The sequence below is a fragment of the Bos grunniens genome, chromosome 25 (assembly GCF_055505025.1).
Source record: "Bos grunniens cultivar Pamir isolate PY7600 chromosome 25, Bosgru_T2T1.0, whole genome shotgun sequence".
In the NCBI taxonomy this organism is placed as follows: Eukaryota; Metazoa; Chordata; class Mammalia; order Artiodactyla; family Bovidae; genus Bos; species Bos grunniens.
The window spans coordinates 41,261,366-41,279,926 of record NC_141189.1 but is presented as its reverse complement, the minus strand read 5'-3'; the positions used below and the strand labels follow the sequence as shown (position 1 = coordinate 41,279,926).

At 64.7% G+C, this 18,561-nt stretch overlaps 1 protein-coding gene across 2 annotated transcripts in view; it reads right to left on the bottom strand.

The window, feature by feature from the left end:
• PKD1 (polycystin 1, transient receptor potential channel interacting) overlaps positions 1 to 18,084 on the bottom strand; it is a 39,375-nt gene extending 21,291 nt beyond the window's left edge. Inside the window, exons 1-10 of one of the 2 annotated variants that reach the window (XM_086376204.1) lie at positions 17,637 to 18,084; positions 4,619 to 4,690; positions 4,432 to 4,503; positions 4,178 to 4,347; positions 3,335 to 4,006; positions 3,067 to 3,250; positions 1,931 to 2,151; positions 1,562 to 1,677; positions 856 to 982; positions 293 to 540 (exon numbers count right to left, since the gene is read on the bottom strand). In XM_086376204.1, the coding sequence (XP_086232330.1) occupies positions 293 to 540; positions 856 to 982; positions 1,562 to 1,677; positions 1,931 to 2,151; positions 3,067 to 3,250; positions 3,335 to 4,006; positions 4,178 to 4,347; positions 4,432 to 4,503; positions 4,619 to 4,690; positions 17,637 to 17,851 (2,097 nt within the window). In that variant the 5' untranslated portion in view covers positions 17,852 to 18,084. The remainder of the gene's footprint in view (positions 1 to 292; positions 541 to 855; positions 983 to 1,561; positions 1,678 to 1,930; positions 2,152 to 3,066; positions 3,251 to 3,334; positions 4,007 to 4,177; positions 4,348 to 4,431; positions 4,504 to 4,618; positions 4,691 to 17,636) is intronic. The other variant, XM_086376205.1, reaches the window with a different exon arrangement.
• Between the last annotated feature and the right edge of the window lie 477 nt (positions 18,085 to 18,561).

Genomic DNA, 18,561 nt, shown 5'->3' with positions numbered 1-18,561 from the left:
GGGCCTCCAAGGCGATCAGGGCAGGGACGGATGGGGCACAGGACAGAGAGGACACAGGAGGGGTGGGCTGCCTGGACAGGGGCGGGGCCTCTGCCGGACGCTGACCAGCCATGCCCAGAGAGCAAGTGCAAAGGCCCTGGGGTGGGGGCAGGGGAGGAGGGCACTACTGAGGCAGCAGCAGGCCGCAGGGGACTGGATGGCTTGGCCGAAGGGACTGTATTTGGTCTGTGTGACGGGAAGCCGGGGCCTCGGGGGTGGAGGGAGGCAGGAAGCAGGGGCCAGAGATACGCACCGAGTACTGGGTGGCGGGGCCCGCAGGCACGGAGAAGAGGAACTCTTTCCACAGCACGTAGGAGACCCCAGGGAGGCCTGGCCCTGGCATGGATCCGTTGGCACAGGCCCCAGGGTGGCAGGGGGTGTCCAGAGGGAGGCAGACATTGGCTTGGGGGCACAGGGGCCCTTCTGGTGCACACACAGGGGCCAGCTCAGTCCTGTTTTCCAGGGACCTACCCTGGGGCTCGCTGCTGTTTTCTGGGGCCCCTACAAGGAAAGGAGGGATATTGGGGGCCCCAGTGTGCTTACAGACCACAGGGACACCCTGCTAGGAGACGGGGTCCTGCCAGCCAGTGTCCCCAGCCCCCAGCACCTCTCCTCTCCCCGTCTGACCCCAGCCCCAGCACGCTCCCCTCCAGAGCCACTGTCCTTGGCATGCCCTGCATGAACTGGCGTCTCCTGGCCCCACTATGTCCACCCTGAGGCTGGAGACCAGCCCAGTGGGCAACAAATCGACAAGATGCAACAGAGCAGAGAGGCCATTCACGCCCCCCGAGTCCCGCTGCCAGGACGGGGTCCCACCTGCTCTGCGCCCCGCCCGGTACACCTGCAGCCGCAGTTGGGCGGGCCGGCCCAGTTCCTGCGTCCCGAACTCGGCAGCGGTGAGGAAGGCTTCGCGGCTCGGGCTCAGGCCAGGAAACGCCATCACCTGGCAGGGAGGGGGCCATTCAGCTCCGAAGGCCCCGACCCTCAGCCTGGCCCCACCCCGACATCCTAACACCCGCCAGTCAGGGGAGGAGCCCCCTAGTGGCCTCGTCTCACACAGTAGGAGACCACGTGGCTCAGGAGAAAAACATCAGGTCAAAACCGTCTCTGAGCAATAGGAACCCCACCTTCATTTGTAAAAAATACCCTCAAATGGAGAGAGAAGGCTCGGGAGATTGGGGGTTCTCCCGGGTGCCAGCCAGGGTGCTCCTCTCCTCTGCCCTGCAGTGGGTTTTCTAAATTCTCCCCACTGGACACAGGATGTTAATAAGTCCCAGCAAAAGGCTTCTTGGGGTTTTTGTGGAGGGACTGTCTTGCTTTTCAAACTAACTTATTTGGCCACACTGTGTCTCTTCTGCGCACGTGGGATCAATCCTCCTTGCGGCCTGCAGGATCTAGTTCCCCTGCCAGGGATCAAACCTGGTCCCGTGCACTGGGAGCGTGCAGTGCCAGCCACTGGACCCCTAGGCCAATCCCAGTCTTCTTGCTTTCTAGAAGCAAGAAGTCCGAAGGGCCCGCCTACCTCGACGGGCTCCTGGGGAGCCAGGAGGGCCTCCTGCTGTTCCAGGGGGCTCAAAGGCCCCTGTAGGTCCCCATTGGGCGCTCCCACGAGGAAGTTCTCTGCGTCCCACACGGGGCCTGGGGTACAAGCGTGCAATGAAATGGTAGGCCCGGGCGGGAGGAGAGTGTTGGGGGCCCAGGGGTTGAGGGACCTGGGACTGAGCCGCCTAGCAGCAGGCCCTGGCTCGCCGTAGACAGGGGACGCTCAGCAGACGTGTGACGAGCACTGAACCGGTGCTAGGAGCAGCTGTGCTGGCCAGGTGGGGAGGACTCCAGGGTTCCTGGCCAGGGCAGCAGGCGCTCCCACCCACCCACCCCGGGTCCCGCGCACCTCCGGGCCGCAGCTCACAGACGTAGCTGTGCGGCGCTGAGCACAGGTCCGTGTTGCACTGCCCAGCAGGCCCCAGGCGCACGCAGCGCTCAGCCGTGGCGGGATGCGGCTCCCCGGGCAGCCAGTTCTGGCAGCTCTCCAGGCTGAAGGCGCCGCCCTGGGGCGCGGGACCTGCTGCCGCCCCCTCCACAGCTGAGAAACCGATCCACACGTCCAGGCTCCTGAGGCAGACAGCGAAGGGCCGGCGCTCAGGGGCTCCCCAGGGATGGGCACCCGCCTCGCAGCAGCCCGTCAGGGGCTCCGCCTCTATCCCCACTTCCAGACAGGCACACTGAGGCTCGGAGACTGGACCTGGCAAGCGGGGCCCAGGCCAGAACCTGCCCAGCCCCACCCCACGGGGCTGGGGTCCAGCTGAGACCTGCAGGGGGCTCTGCCTCACTCTGGGCCGGCCACCGGACCCACTTACGTCCAGGGGAGGAGCAGGCTTCCAGGGGAGGCCTGTGGGCACCAAGACACCCACACACCGGCCCCCAAATGGGCCAGCCCCACAGCTCTGCAGGCAGAGACCCTCCTGGAGGCAGGGCGTGGGGGTGGGCGGCAGGGTCAGAGCCAGGCACTGGGGCTGTGTTACTACCTGGGGACCCCAGGACCCGGGGCAAGGGCTGTGACCGCTCTGAGCCTCAATCTCCCCTCAGGACACAGGACGTTCAGCGGGGCCCACAGCCCGTCAGCCCCTTCCCACAGGGACCCAGGGGGGCAGGGGGCCAGCCTCCACCCCATCACTCAGCAGGCTCTGAGGGCCACCCCTGGTGACTGCTGCGGAGCGGAGTCCCCCACAGGCCTGGATGGCCAGAGTGCCCAAGAGGCTCCTGGGCTGTGGGCGGCACTGACCACGGACCGCCCAGCAAGGTCACACCAGACCTGCCCCGCCCTCTGCAGGAGGGGCCCAGCTCGGGCAGACAGGGAGGACACAGGGCCGGGTAGGGGCCAACTACCACAGCGGGCACCCCTGTGGCCATGGCTGCATCAGGAGAACCGACAGGAGCAGCCGCCCACGGGCACAACACAGCTGCTGCCCGGAGCCCGCCGGCCGGCCAGACGCAGCCCCTGCAGACGCCCCACACCCGGGCAGGCACCTGGTGACACGGGAGACCAGGAAGTGCTGCACGGCGGGGCTGTCCACCATGGCCAGGGCGGCCCCAGCCCAGGCCCGGCACTGCTCCTGCGCCTGCGCCCAGGACGCCTTCTCTGCCCGCAGGCTGTAGCAGTGCCCATTGCCGGGGAAGATCTCCGTGTCCGAGGGGCAGAGCGGGTGCACCACTGGGGGCAGAGGGCAGAGACGGGCGTCAGTGTGTGCCCGGCCCGGGCAGTCCGCCCACCTGACGCGGCCAGGGCGGGCCCCACCTTGGGCTGGCTCCTCTCCCAGGGCCACGATGCTGTAGGCGGCCTCCAGGCCCGAGCCGCCGCGGTTTCGGACGCCGAGCTGCAGGGTCTCCTCACTGTGCACCGAGGCCACACAGACGAGCTCCAGGGCAGCGGGGGCTGCCTCCACCCGCACCTCCACCCCCAGCCGGGCAGAGCCCACCCCCAGGGCCAGCACGGCCGTTACGGGGTAGCGGCCGGGCAGCACATAGCGGTGAGTGGCGTCCGGGCCCGTGACATCCACCTCCGGGGAGCCATCACCGAAGTCCCAGTGCGTGGAGCTGACCGGCAGCGAGGCAGTGACATGGAAGACTGCGGGCTGGCCAGAGGCCAGGGGTCCTTGGGGCCCCAGCAGAGTGGCCCCCGGGGAGGCAGGGAAGACGTGCTGGAGGAGGCTGGGCCCCCGGCAGGCAGGGGCAGGGGGCAGGGAGGGGCCGGAGCAGGAGGGCAGGCAGGCGGAAGAGGCGTTGGGGGGCCGAGCCGCCCCGCACAGGCACCGGCCCTGCTCCGAGAGGGCTGCGAGGGCCTGGCCAGCCGCGAAGCAGAGGGCGCTGCAGGCCTCAGGGGCCAGTGGGCCCTCGGGGGCAGCCAAGAAGGCCACCAGCGCCACGGCGCCCGAGCTGTCGTCAGGGACACAGGCAACATACTCCTCACCTGCAAGGGCGGGCAGGCCGGTCCCAAGGGTGCGCCCCTCACCCCACCCCATCCCAGACTGCATCACCTCCGAGCCCTCCCGACCCCTCCCCAGTCAGTAACTGCCCCCCACCCGAGAGGACCTGCAGGGGTCCCACCTGGCCACTCAGCCATGCCCCCTGGCACACTCACCACAGGCTCCATCCAGCAGCGCTCCGCCAAGCAGCGGCTGACCAGCCAGGGGGCCAGGCCCGGCGCACGTGGCCGCCTCGGGCCGCACCACGCGGACCCGTTGCCCCTCCACCCAGCGCGGCAGCCAGGCCAGACCGCAGTCACACTCGAGCGGATTCCCACCCAGACTTCTGTAGGGGGTGGGGCAGGCTCAGCGGGCAGCGCGGGGCCCCCAGGCCCAGCCACCCACAGCCAGCAAAACCATCGACACTTACATTTCACTTAAATTAAATAAATTAGCAAATATTCCTTCTTCTAACGTAGAAATCTTGTTGTTGCTTATGTCCCTGTAAGAAAGGAGGGGTTCAACGTGGTTTGACATGAGCCCCCGAACCACCACGGGGACAGGCTGCCGCCCGCCTGCAGCGTGGAAGCCCGCAGCCGCCCCTGGGGGACACTCACAGCTCCATCAACGCCGAGAGGTTAGCCAGTAGCCCAATGTCCAGCGCCTGGAGCAGGTTGTGGGAGACATCCCTGCAGAGTGCGGCAGACAGAGGTCAGCATGGGGCGGCCCAGACGCCCTCTGCCCGTGGCCACCCACCCGGAGCTCCGTTTGCCCAGGTCAGTGCTGCTGCCCATCTGGGAAACCCAAGGCAGGAGGAGCTGGCCCTAGCACTGTGTCCATGCCCTCCCCTGCCCCTCCTGCCCAGCAGGGTTGGGTGCATCGTGGGGGGCAGGCTTCACCCCTCCACACGGGGTTCAGAACACAGGAGGCAGCCCAAGGGTCTCCAGGGCTGGGCACCCAGATGCTGCTGGGGCGGGGGGGTGGGGGGTGTCCTGAGACACAGTGGGGCACAGACCAGACCAAGGGAGAGGGACCCTGGTGGAGGACCCCGCAGCACAGCAACAGTGACAGCCTGTGTTAACCCTCCGGGGTCAGGGCACCACGTAGAGCTGGACTCCCATAAACCCAGGCACTCAAGGTCAATAGAACCGTGTCAAAGAACCAACCCCAGCACAAGCACAGGAGAGGAATCAGGTTCTCAAAGCAGAAACTATGAACAGAAGGAAAATCTCAAAAGCCAGAAGATACAACTGCATAAAAGCACGCAACATCCACACAATATATCGGAAAACAAACTACCAGCTGGGAAAAGCACCAGCAATGAAGACCACGGATTGTTGTTCAGTCACTCGGTCGTGTCTGACTGCGACCCCATGGACTGTGGCACGCCAGGCCTCCCTGTCCATCACCATCTCCTGGAACTTTCTCAAACCCATGTCCCTTCAGTCGGTGATGCCATAAAGGCTCATAATACTCTCTCCATATGTGCTGTTAACAAACCATAAAGCAAGCAAGCTACTCCAGGAAAGAAAATTTTAAAAAGGCCAGAGATGAGAATAGGATGAGAAATACAAAACGTCACAGATGTACAAGAACACGCCCAGTCTTGTACGCCCAGTCTTGTAACAACTGGAGAAATGCCAAGAAAACAGCACAACAGCCCCTCGACCTGCCGACAGCCGCAGCGCTGGCGACATGGTGACACAGTGACAGCATGACCCCAGCCCCTTGCGAGTCCTCCCAGGGACACTCTCCAGCCACCAATGCCACCTCACCTCCCGGCCTGGAGGTGGAGGCCGGTCGCCCCACGTGTCCAGATTCTAGGATGGGGACGCCGGACCAGCCTGACTCAGTGGGCACCATTCTCCACACTGGCGTGGCCTGGGCCTCCCGCCCTCTGAGCCTCTGTGCGTCCGGGTGTCACGCTGGCCCTCGGACATCCCAGAATACCGCTCGCCAGCCCGGCCCTCCCAGTGATGACCACAGGCCTCGGGCCACGAGACCACAGTGCCTCCGCCAGGCCTGTCTGTCTCCAGGTCCCACCAGCCCAGTGCCCCCAGCCACAGCCCAGTCCAGACCCCCACCGCAGGTGCCCCCCCAGCCCTGCTGTCCCAGCTCCCTCAGCAGCTAGGGGCTGTCCCAAGCCCAGCTCCATTGCCCCACCCAGCCCATGCACAGTGGAGCTTAGTAAGAACTGGCTGGTGTGGAGACAAGGCCCTCCTGGGAGTCGAGGCCGAGTGAAGCCTACACCCCAAGTGCACACCTCGGGCGGTGCTGGGGTACCTAGGGCCACCCCTCACCCCCTGCTCACGACATCCAGGAACGAGGCTCAGGAAGCGACCCCCACCCCGATCCCTGACCGCTGCTCCTCCTGGAGCCTGGCTGTCCACGCAGGGCCTGGCGGCCACCTCTGCCCAAAGACTGGCTGTGCACCAAGGGCTGGAGGCCGGGTCTCAGCCAGGCCACTCACGTGACCCTGGCTCCCAACATGGCCTGGAGGGCTTCTGACCTTCATGTCACCAGCGGGGCTGCAGGTGACCGACAAAGGGAGCTCGGGCCAAAGAAGGGAGCTCCCATCCCTCTTAGGCCCCACCAAGGGGGTGAGGGAAGGTAGACTGGATGCACTCTGCTAACCCCTGGGAGCCAGGTCTCCCCCTCGGCATCGTGGGCAGCTATTGGGAGACTGGGCACTGAGCGGACGGCACGTGGACATGATGTGCTCCACTGACGCTGGCTGCAGCCTGCCTGGGAGCATGGGCACAGGCCCCAGGGAGGGGGCCACAGCAGCAGATGGGCAGGACCTAAGTCTCCACTGAACCAGGGGTGTCAAGAGGGGCTGTGAGCAGAGAGCCTCAGGCACCGTCAAGAGGGCTGCATAACCAGGGGCTGGGTCCTCCAGGCAGCGGGACCCCTGAACCTGGAGGGGGGTCCCTGGGGTCAGGACTGGGGCTCCTGGTGGGATCGGACGGGGTGGAGGCGTCAGCCCGGAGGCCCAGCAGCCCCACCACGGCTCTGCCAGTGGCCTGACTGCACGGGCCAGGGGGACGCTGGACTTGACAAAGGTTCTGTCCTGGCGACAAGCTCAAATGACGGCATAGGCCACCCAGGAATGGCACACGGCCGCACACCTGCCTGGAGACGCGACGGGAGAGACACAGGGCGAGACGCTGCAACGCATGTGCAGCCCGGCTGCAGCCACCCAGGCCTGAAGGAGCCCCTGGCCTGCCCATCATCACGTTAAGCTGCTGAAGTTCACGCCAAGCCTCCAGCCTGCTGCTGAGGAGTGAGCTCGATGCCACTGCGTGGTCACTGAACCCTGGATTCTTAATGGCTGGTGAAGATTCCACAGGCAGAGTTTATCCTGTTGATCTGTCCCACAAAGCTACCGGGAAGAGTCCTAACAACCAGAGGATTGCCGGAGCACGCCGGGCTCTCACCAGATGGCCTGGGGAAGGCTCCCCAGCACCGCTGATGCTGCTGACAGAAGCAGTGTCCATTATAAACAGCTGCAGACAGTCACATCTACTTTAAAAAAACAGGGAAACACGGTGCCTCCCACACCACTGCACACTAGCCCACACTAGGCTGCTGGGGCTCCCAGGCCGTCCCCGGGGTGGGAAGGGACAGGCCGGGAGACCAGCGGACATGGCCAGTTTCTACCCGACGTCAAGTTCAGCGTCCCCGAGCTGGGGAGGGCAGGCCAAGAGAAACTTCAATTAGACCCACGCAGGGGCTGAAGAGGGCACAGCTGTGGAGCCCGAGACTCCGGGGTGGGGCTGCAGAAGCCTCAGCCCCAGGCTGTCGGAGGACCCAGAGGTGGGCCTGGGGGACACTGGGGCCCGAGGGGGCGTGCAGGCCTGAGGCCCCCGCCAGGGCCTCAAGCGGAAGAGAAAGGAGGACAAGCGCTGCAGTGTTTTCCACATCCCGGTTTCTGGAAAATCCATCATTAGTGGCAGCTCCTGGGAGCCATCTGTGGTTGGCTCCCGATCACCGTGGTGCCAGAAACCCAGGGCGGGAGGGGGGCAGGGTGACCCTGGCATCCCCGCCACTCGGCCAGCACCACCTCCAGGATGCCACCCTGGCCCCACTGACCCACGGCCCAGCTCAGTCCTCCACCCAGTCCTAGCCAGCTGCCCCCAGAAGACTTCCCCTACCCCTGCCTGAGGGGCGCGGCCACACGCTCCCCGCCCCAGAAGTCCCTCGCCCGGGACTCCCCTGGGCGTGCCCAGGGCCCAGGTGCAGAAAAAGACCCTGCAGCCTGAAGGCAGGTCCAGCACAGAGCCGGGCACACCACCACGGGCCAGAGCCTCCTGGGAGCGTGCGGAAGGGTAACGGGGCGAGCTGGGGGGCTGGGCAGAGGGGACCCTCAAGGCGGACTCTGCTGGAGTCTCTCAGCCCTGAACGGCCACCTCTCCGCATCTCCATCTGCTTTTGTCGTCACCATTCTAGGAGAATGCCACGGCTGCCAAGGGCCAGCCCCATCCCGCTCCAGCCCCTCGGGTTTCCTCTGCACCCTGCCCCGACTCGGGTTCCCAGTCTTACCGAGTCTGGGATGGGGAACACGGCCAGCCTAGGGAGCCACCTGCAGAAGCCCAGCAGGGTGGCTGGCCAAGCGCCACAGTGGGCAGCCGTCCCCACAGGGAGGAGAGCTCACACCCAAGAGGGGCTATGCCACATGGTGTCAGCCCTCTGGGTCATCCGGACCTCCCAGGCTAGCCACTTCCGGGGACCCAAGGCGGGAGGGGAAAGGGGGACCTGTGGCCCACACCCCCGCACCAGCACGAGCCAGGCCAGCTCCCTGGGCACCAGGGACCAGGCCACAAGCCTGGCCCCCAAATGCCCACAGCCCTGGACTACGACGGGGGTGTCTTCACACACGGCCCCGCCCCTGCTGTTCTATTTACTTAGGTATTTATTCAGCAGCATCAGGCTCTTCGTGGTGGCGTGTGGGCTCAGCCGCCCCGCAGCACGTGGGATCTCAGCTCCCAACTGGGAATCGAACCTGCGTCCCCTGCACTGGAAGGAGGCTTCTTAACCACCACACTGTTCCCTCTCCTGACCCGGGACAGGCAGGGGTGTTGGGGAGGAAGACCCCTATTCAACCCCCAGGCCCCAGCCTTCCCCTCCTCCCTCCAGCGCCCAGCAGTCACTCCCCCCACCCTGCGGCAGGCCCAGCCCCACCACCCCCTCCCGCCCCCGTCAGACACCCAGCCTCCCAGGGGACTGTGTCGTGTCCTTCCCAGCCCAATCTCTCCTGCTGTAGCAGCAGCTGGGGCGGGGATCCCTGCTTCCACCAGCCAGGGGGGCCTGGGGGACAGCACTGAGCCCCCCACCCTGTGGACGCCAGCGGCTCCATCTCCCCCCACACGGGGCCCATCCCCTGCCTCCAGCACCAGGCCTTGCAGAGGGGAAGGGATGCCTCAGGACCCAGAGGAGAGATAGGGCAGGCCACAGGGCAATGCTGAGGGAAGAGGTGCCCGATGCGGAGCCCAAGGACAGGGTCCTTCTTGAGCCCGGGTGGCTCCCAGGGCGTCGCCTCCTGGAGCTGGGGACGTGGAGGGACCCGCGCTGCTGCCCTCAGCAGCCTCAGTTTCCCCCTCTGCCCAGGCGGGGGGTGGGGGTGGGTGCCCACTCCCCAGTCCAGATGCCCGGCGGGGTCTGGGGGCCAGCCAGAGCCCCCGAGGAAACATCTGCACATTCCAGACGCGTGTGGTCAGCAGTGGAGGCGGGCGCCAGGCCCCAGCCCACACCCCACCCCGTAGCGCTGGCCGCCACGCTGGAAACAGGGTTCCAGAGGGGCCGCCTGCACGCTACGTAACCGCACGGCGGGCCAGCGGCCGCCTCCCCCTGGCAGGACGGGATGGGACGGCCCTGCCCCCCATTCCTCTCCACAGCGGCCCCAGGGCTCCGGGTAAACAGGGACCCCCAACCACGTCCCCTTGGGGGCCAGGCCCAGGTGGAAGGGGCAAGAGGCCACAGGCTGGCCCCAGGCCCCTGGGACCCTGCAGGCCAGTCCAGACCCAGTGCCCCCACTTGACACAGCAGTAACGGCTCCCTTTGGCAGCGGGATGGGGTGGGTCAGTCTGAGTCTGCTAACCTCGCTCTGTCTTCATGAACTTCTATTTATGGTGAGCGAGGCTGGCTTCCAGGGCCGGAAATGATGTTTAAATTAATGAATTCAAGTTTTGGGGAGAGAGCTGATCTGAAGAAAAACACGCAGAGACGGTGAGAGGCAGGCGAGGGGCCCGGGAGGCCTGGCTGGAGCCGCCCACCCCCATCTGGCTCCTGACGAGGCCCGGGGACCAGTGAGAGGGGGGGTCTGGGCCTCTAACAGGGGAGAGGCCGCGGGAGCCCCGGGCGCCTGTCTCAAGCATCAGACAGGAGGGGCCTGTCTCCAGGGCGCGTGGAGAGGCTCCCTGCAGGGTGTGGCCAGCCCGCGGCTCAGCTGTCAGCAGGACGAGGCACAGGTGTCTGGTGCGGGGCTGCCCTGCCCGGGAAGCCCCTGGACCCATAGGCCGTGGCGGGGAAGGGAGCCCCGAGGAGGGGCCTTCCCAGGGCAGCCCACCCAGAGGTGGCCTCCAGGCGGCCTCCACTAACCAGGCCAGGATGGGGCGAGGGGCCAAGGAAAAGGAGCCTCCCCAGCTGGGGACTGAGGGCCATGCTTCAGTCCCCGGGGTCGCCCCCGCTTGGCGGGGGGCAGGCACGTGGCCTCCCGCGTTCCAGGGGCAGGCATGTCGGCCCAGGTGGCGGGCAGTCCTATTGCCCAGGGAGCTCCAGGTCTCAGCCTGTGGGCACGGGGTCTGCGAGCATGGCCTGGGGCACCGGCAAAGCTGGCCTCCACCGCAGGGCACGGTCCTTTCCAGGGCAGCCCCGCAGGACCCCAAGATGGGGTCCAGGGCCCGGGGGCTCAGAACTGGGGACACACTCCACCCGGCCTGGGCCCATGGGCACCTCAGGGGGTTCAGAAGGCCCCCAAACGCAGCCCCCCCACCCGGCCTGGGCACGGCTGGGCCCTTCGGCACAGGCGGCTGCCAAGCCATGAGGAACGAGGTGTTCCGGGAAGAAAGGATGTGCGTGAGCTGCATTTTCCAGCAAGATTGCCGGCACCCGGCCCGCTGGTCAGCCCAGAGCCGGGCCCAGGGCCGCCGCCTCCCCAGACGGCGCAGCAGGAGCGGGCTGTTTTCACCCCAGCGCTCGGCGGGCTGGGCCCGGCTGGGTTCCCGCTGCGGCGCTGGCACGGCAGAATGTTCCGGAAAGGAAAATGCACGTCTTGTCCAAAATGGCTTCCTCACTTGAAACCAAACCCCAGCCGGGGCCCCCCTCGGGAGCCAGGGTCCCCACACGCCCACCCACAGGCGGCACTGCCACTGGCCAGCTGTCATAAGATGCCTTATACCTTCACTGCGTTACATGTCCACACGGGAAGGCGTGGGACACGCAAACATGTAAAACTGAGATGAAGACACTAGAGAAGCGTGCCTGGCACACGTGCCTGCCTCCAGAGGCAGGAGGCCTCTGGACACGGGGCCTCCAGGACTGGGTGCTGAAGGGTGTGTAGGAGCCTGCCTGCCCGAGGTTCACTCATGTGTCTGGTCTGAGCAGCACAGTCACATGCGCACCACAAGGGCGCCTCTCCTCAGGCCTGTGTGCTCTGCAGCAGGACAGGTCCTAGGGGCCCAACCCCTGGCCAGCACTTGGGGACCAGTGGTAGACTCTGAGCTCATTCAGAAGGGTCTGGGGGTCCACTCTGGCAGCGGCTAGGATTATGTGGCCACCATCAACTGAGTGCGTGGGACACCGCACACCCTCACCTCTGAGGCCCACAACCACATCAGTCGCATCCACTCACGGTGCCCAAATGCAGGGCAGGCAACCGAAACTCAGAGAGGGTGAGTGACTTGGGCATGGTCACACAGGAAGCGGAGGGGCTGGGATGGGAACCAGGTCTGCCCATGCTCCTCCTGGGGGATTGCTGGGAAGGACCAGAGCAGGGACAGCCAAAGGAATTGGGAGAGAGCTGGTGGGCGGGGCCAGGCAAGCGGCTGGGGCTGAGTCAGAGCCCACCTGGTCCCCTTTGAACACACCCTGCCCCACTCAGGGATACCCTCACCGCCACCGAACCCCAGGCCCCTCAGTGCAGCTCCAGGGAGAGGCCCTGAGCACGCCCAGACCATCTCTCTGCCACAGCCCACCAGCCAGGCAACCCCAGGAAGCGACTCAACCTCAGTTTCCTGGTCTGTAAAATGGAACCGACTGCAGTTCCCAGGCCACGGCACCACACCGCCGGACAGAGAGCTCAGCAGAGTCCTGCTCGCCGCAGCCAGGCAGGGAGGCCAGGCGGCAGCAGGAGGAGGTGTGTGTGCCCCCCTGGGTACTTTCTTCAGGGGTCTGTTTTTTAATCCGCCAACTATAAAGGTCACCCTTCCAGAACATACAGTTCAGTGGTTTTCCATATACTCCCAGGGCTGGGCAACCACCACCCCTAATTCCAAGACCATCTCACCCCCCAGGGGGAAAACCAGCGTGCTTGGCCACCACCCCCAGCCCCAGCCCCACTCCAGCTGCAGACACTCGTCCACTTGCACCTCCATGGCCTTGCCCACTCTGGACGTTTCACATCAGCACAATCACACAACACGTGGTTTTCTGCATATGAGTTCTGTCACAGAACACGTTTCCAAGGCTCACCACGTTGCAGCAAGCCTCAGCACCGCATTCTTTCCCGTGGCCAAACAGTATCTTACAGACAGGCCACACTCTGTGCACATATCCATCTCCAATACATACTGGGGCTGTTTCCACCTCTTAGATCCTCTGAACAGAGCTGCTGTGGACATTTGCATTCAAGTTTTTGTGTGGACGTGGGTTTCGTTTCTTCCGGGCCTACACCGAGGGGCAGAACGGCCAGGCCCTCTGGTGACTCTACGTGTACTTTTCCAAGGAGCTGCCGGACTGTCTTCCAGGCGTGCCCCATCCCCGCCAGCCACGGACGAGGATTCTCACCAACACCCAACACCCAGTATCGTCTGTCTTTTGGGGACAGCCAGCCCAGTGGGTGTGAAATGGTATCTCCCTGGAGTTTCGATTTGCATTTCTCTGAAAGCTAGACACAGGGTCTTTTCACATGCTTATTAGTCACTGGTGTGTCTCCTTTGTAGATTGGCCTGTTCAGATGCTCTGCCTGCTTTTTAGCTTTGAGTCACTGAGTTTTTACATATTCTAGCTAGGAGTCCTTCATCAGACAGACGACATAACACGTGTTCCCCACCCTTCTCCAGGCTGGTGGCTGTCCTCACTGCTCCGGGGCCTGCCTGTCTCCTGAGGGTCTCCGGGCACTGGGAGCGCTCTCTTGTCCATCCCTTCAGGTCCCCGGGTCACCTGGGGAAGTAGCTGAAGTCTCCCCATTCACCTGCCCGCCCTGCCAGGGGCCACAGACAGGAGCGGTGTGCGCACAACCCTGCCGTCCGGCCCTGCCAGGCAGCTCCTGGGACATGCACTCGCAGTCTGCTTCTCCCAGCGCAGGTGGCTCAGGGACCCTGAGGGGGGAGACCAGCTCGGCACACAAGGCGCCTCTGCACCCTAGCCCACGGTCTCTCTACAAGATGCCAATTATGACGCTTCTCTCCTGGGTCCTTCAATGCTGCCCCACTGCCCTCTCTCCAGAGGCCCCACCTGCCGCCCCCCATCACCTGGAACCTCTGAGCTAGGCCATCCACTCTACGTGGGATGCTCTCTCCTGGCGCGGGGTGACACCTGCACGAGCGCTGAGCACTGGCTTCAGTGTCACCTACGTTGGAGATCCCTCTGGGGCCCCTGCAAAGTGGCCTCCTCTCTATCACTGGGGTTACATGCATGCATGTGTAGGAAGCCACATGTATGGCTGTCTACATGGTGCGTGGCAGTACACACAGGCCAGGCGCACTCCGAGCCCAGGGGTTCCCTCCCCAACACCCACCTTCCCTCACCCGTGCAGCTCCCCCGGGGCTGCATCTCCCAGAGCCCCCAACACCCCCTAACAGTTAGGGGGACATGTGAGGAGGGGCAAGGCCCTGGGTGCCCCCAGCCAATGGCAGACCCCAAGGCCCCAATATCCTAGTCAGAGAAGCAAACCCCTACTGAGTCCCTGCTCCGAGCCTGGTCCTAGACCTGACATCCATGAGACAGTATGAGGCCCACTCAGAGCCCCTGGCCATCACCCAAGAAGCGGCCGGCTAAAATCAGCCACACTGGACATGATGGACAGATAGCACCCGGAGCAGTACCACCCCATCTAGAACTCTCTGTGCTGACCCGGCCAACACGGCAGCCGCTGGTCCTGTGGCTCGAGCACCTGAAATGTGGCTCCCCACCCAACACAGCTCTGGGCCCGACCAGCAGTGTCCGGGAAGGACGCCAAGGGCAGAGGGACACACAGAGACATGACCCCACACCAGGTGCCGTGGGAGCCAGTCTCTTCAGCAAATCACAAGAGAGGGAAGAGAGACGGAAGGAGAGCCTGCACACCCGCAGAGATTTAAAAGACATCAACTAGCTGCACTGCCACTGCGTGGACCTTATTTGGATCCTAATTTGATCCAGTGAAAACACTGAGACGACCACAAATTTGAACACACTGGACACGAAAGGGACCAGGGAACTGTGCACTGTTTCGGGTGTGATCAGGGGTCGCCATACATTTCCCAAGGCCAACAGGTCAAATGTAGGATGGCTGGAGCTTGCTTCCAAAAGGGGTGGGGGTGAGGGTGGAGCAGCGGGCTAGGCCACAGGGCAGTGGGGTCTGTGAGGTTCATCACGCTCTTCCGCCCACTTCTATGTAAGTTCAAACTCTCCAGGATAAAAGCTTTAAAAACAGGAGCGCAGCCACCTTTTCCCCACTCCAGTACTCTTGCCTGGAAAATCCCATGGATGGAGGAGCCTGGTAGGCTGCAGTCCATGGGGTCGCTAGGAGTCAGACAGGACTGAGTGACTTCACTTTCACTTTTCACTTTCATGCATTGCAGAAGGAAATGGCAACCCACTCCAGTGTTCTTGCCTGGAGAATCCCAGGGACAGAGGAGCCTGGTGGGCTGCCGTCTATGGGGTCGCACAGAGTCGGACACGACTGAAGCAACTTAGCAGCAGCAGCAGCAGCAACCACCCTTTACTGAGTGACGTCATCCTGTTCAGGTTGCCACCTCCCAGCAGCAAGCATTATTTAACCCAAGGAGGCTGGGGTCTCAAAACCCTGGGTCATCCTGCAAGCCCCGAATCCCCTACCAGCCAGCCCTTGTCCCCCACCAAGTCAGGACACAGCTGTCCTGCAGCACCTCAGGCTGGCCAAGGAGTCTCAAATGGAGGGGTGCCTGCCTGACACTGATGACAGAGACGCTGGGCCGGAGTCCCCTAGGCTCAGGCTAGGGTGACACCCAGGAGGCAGGGCCTGGACGCGTACACCCTCCTGCAGGGGGCTCCCTGGCATCTCGGACCTCATTCCTGCGCCCTAAGAGAAGGTTCACCTGCCTCCCTCTCTCTGAGGGGGGTGCGGTTTGCAGAGTGGACAGGCAAGGATGATGGCTGGGGCAGTCCACAGAGAACAGACGGTGGCGTGGGGGGGGTTGGGCGGGGGCAGGACAGGCAAGGATGATGGCTGGGGCAGTCCACAGAGAACAGACGGTGGCGTGGGGGGGTTGGGCGGGGGCAGGCCTTAGCATCTGCAGTCAAGGGTCCAGTTTCCTGTGGGCTCCTCGCACTGAGCCCTGCAGAAATCTCTGAGGCAGCTTCAGAGTGTCGACTGGAACGTGAAGTCTCCTTGGTTCCCCGAATCCCTCCTCCCAGGCTGCAGGGCCAGCAGCCCTGGAATCCTGCCGCCTCAGGCCAGGCCGCCAGCTCCTGAACGTCCAGAGGCTAAGTGGACACACGCAAGGCTCAGGCTCCACTGCTGTCCTGCTCCCTGCTGCAGGCCTCTGGCCGACCTACCAGTACCGTTTATTTCCTGGACAGCTCCTGGAGGCCCGCCTGCTGCCAGGTGACGAGGAAGCGGGAATAACCAGCAGGAGCTGGGGCCTGACCCCCAGCAGCTCTTGGCCCACCAGAGATGGAGGCAACCTCATTCACAACATCCAGAAACAAGGGCCAGGGGTGGATCCAAAACAATTACGTGGGCACTGGCCGCAGACAGGAAGCCCATCTCCGCAGAGACAGCCGTGACGGCAAACACCAGCTGTCAGGGAGCAAGACGACAGCGTGGTCCCAAGGCTCCCAGCCGCTGCCCCTGGAGAACCAGCTCCCTCACAACACCCAGCAGAGCTCCAAGGAGGAACCCTCCAGGAGAAGCACCCGCCCCTGCTCCGCCCTCAACATCCAAACTCGCCTGAACAGAGACCACGAGGGTCCCCCTAAAAAGAGGCAGCCACACACTGGAGTCGCCCAGAGATTGTTACAAAACCAAATCCAAGCTTTAATAAGCCTGGGGATGTTGAACACCCGCCCCAAAGGGATTCCAGCATGCAGCCAGGGAGCCATGGAGTCCTGGCTGAGGTGTCTGGAAACACCCAGACAGGGCCCTGAGGATGTGTATCACAGGCCAGGAGACTGCCCCCAGCTCTGGGGTCAACTGTCTGAAAACCTCAGTTCCCCGCACCCTTTACAATCCAACGCTGCTTCTGCCAGGCATCGGCTGTTACTGGTCACTTGTGCTTAGACAAAGCACATCATCGTCATCTCCAGCCTGTGTTCCCATCTGTACAATGGGCATCTCTGCTGCACCTCACCTCAGAGGGTCAGGCTGAGGTTTAAGCGTGACAATTCACAACCACACCTTGACGCAGGCCGAGGCTGGAGGTGAGCTCTCCATAAAGACTGCGTGTTATTATTTCCTCCAAAATGCAAACCTGAGGATGATTTTTCAGCGTTTTAAACCCCTCCACGGCAATCACAGTCACCCACTGTTCCCAGGATAACATCAGAGCGCTAAACAGGACAAATGAGGCCCGCGAGGACCCTAACCCACCTCCCATCCTGCCCTCACTTCCCCTACAGCTGTCACAATACACCCGAGCTCGACCAAGTCCAGCCCCTCGGTCTTCCCCTTCCACTTCAAGCATCAGGCCAATTCTAAGCATCCGGCCAATTCTAAGCATCCATCAAGAGCTCTACACTGCCCAGCCCAGCTTCCTCCTCCTGGGCTCCCAGGTGCTGGGTATCGCCCCAGGCCAAGCCGCATCCTATTAGTCTCTAATTAGCGTTGAAGTATGAGCGGGAGACCGCCCCGCCCCGCCCCGCCAGAGCCCACGGGCCCCGGTCCGCTGGCGTTCGCGGGGCCCTGCCGGGCGCGCGGTCTCCGCCTGCACAGAATCCGGGATTTTCCTATTTCCCTCTGGCTGAGGCCAGGCGGGCTGAGAGCCGGCCGCGGGCCCAGGTTTTCCTTATTTAGTCGGGCCGCCCTCACTACGCTGGAGCCTCGCCCTGGGAGAGGCCTGGCCCGCACCCCGTTTCCCCTTCTGGAGGCCGGGGACGCGCCCACGCCCTGCGAGGCCCGCCAGGCCGGCGGCCTGCCCGGCCGGCCTCTCCCCGGAGGGTGCAGGCGCCCCGCGCCCCTGCAGGCCGCCGGGCGCCATGGCAACCACCGGGCTCGCGCGGCGGGCGCGCGTTACTCACAGCGCGGTGGCGTCCGCGGGGATGCGCAGCGCGGGCCCGAGCGTCCGCAGCCCCTGGCCTGAGCAGTTGACGAGGCAGGCGGCGCCGGGCGCCGGGCCGCAGAGGCAGGGGGGCGCGCACGGCCCGCAACCGCGCCCGGGGACCCCCGCCAGCGCCCCGAGCCACAGGCCCAGGCCCAAGGCGAGCGCCAGGCGGGCGGGCGCGGCGGGCGGCATCCTCAGGGCAGCGCAAGCATGGCCCCGGCCCGCTCCCGAGGGCCCGAGCGCCCCCGGCCCCGGCGGCCGCGGCTCAGGCGGGGCCCCCACACGACATGGCTTGCAGCGGGGCTGTATCCGGCGGCGGCCGCGGCCTGTCTGCCTCCGCGACAGCCTCTCGGCGCTCGGGGCCGGCCGGGTCCTCCACCGCCCGCTCGCGCGCTGGCGCTGCAGTGCGGCCCGGCCGTCAGCTCCTCCTCCTCCCGGCGCGGCGCGGGGCGGGGACACCCTCAGGCCACGCCCCCGCGCCGCAGAGTCGGGAGCGGCGCGGGGAGGGTTCGGGGGCGGGGCTTCAGGAGGCTCCGCCCCTCGCGGGGTAGTGGGCGGTGGGCGGTGGGCGGTGGGCAATGGGCGGTGCTAGGTGGGCCTGGCGTCTTGAGCTCCGCCCTTCGCTCCAGGCCGTAGGCCCGGCCCCCGGCTCTGCTCCCCAAGGAGCGCAGGCCGCTGCTCCCGACTCTCGGGTCGCCTCGCCGCGTGTCAGTGCCCGGGAGCAGTCACAGCAGCACTGAAAACACCAGCCGGCACCTCCAAGGCCCGGCTATGCGCGCTCATCCGCTCCCAGCGCCTCTGTCCTCCTCCACCACTGCGGTTTCCCGAGTGCTTGGCACACAGTAGGCACTCAATAAATGCGCATCGCTTTTCGGTGCTGTGACTCTGCCAAGGGAGCTTTT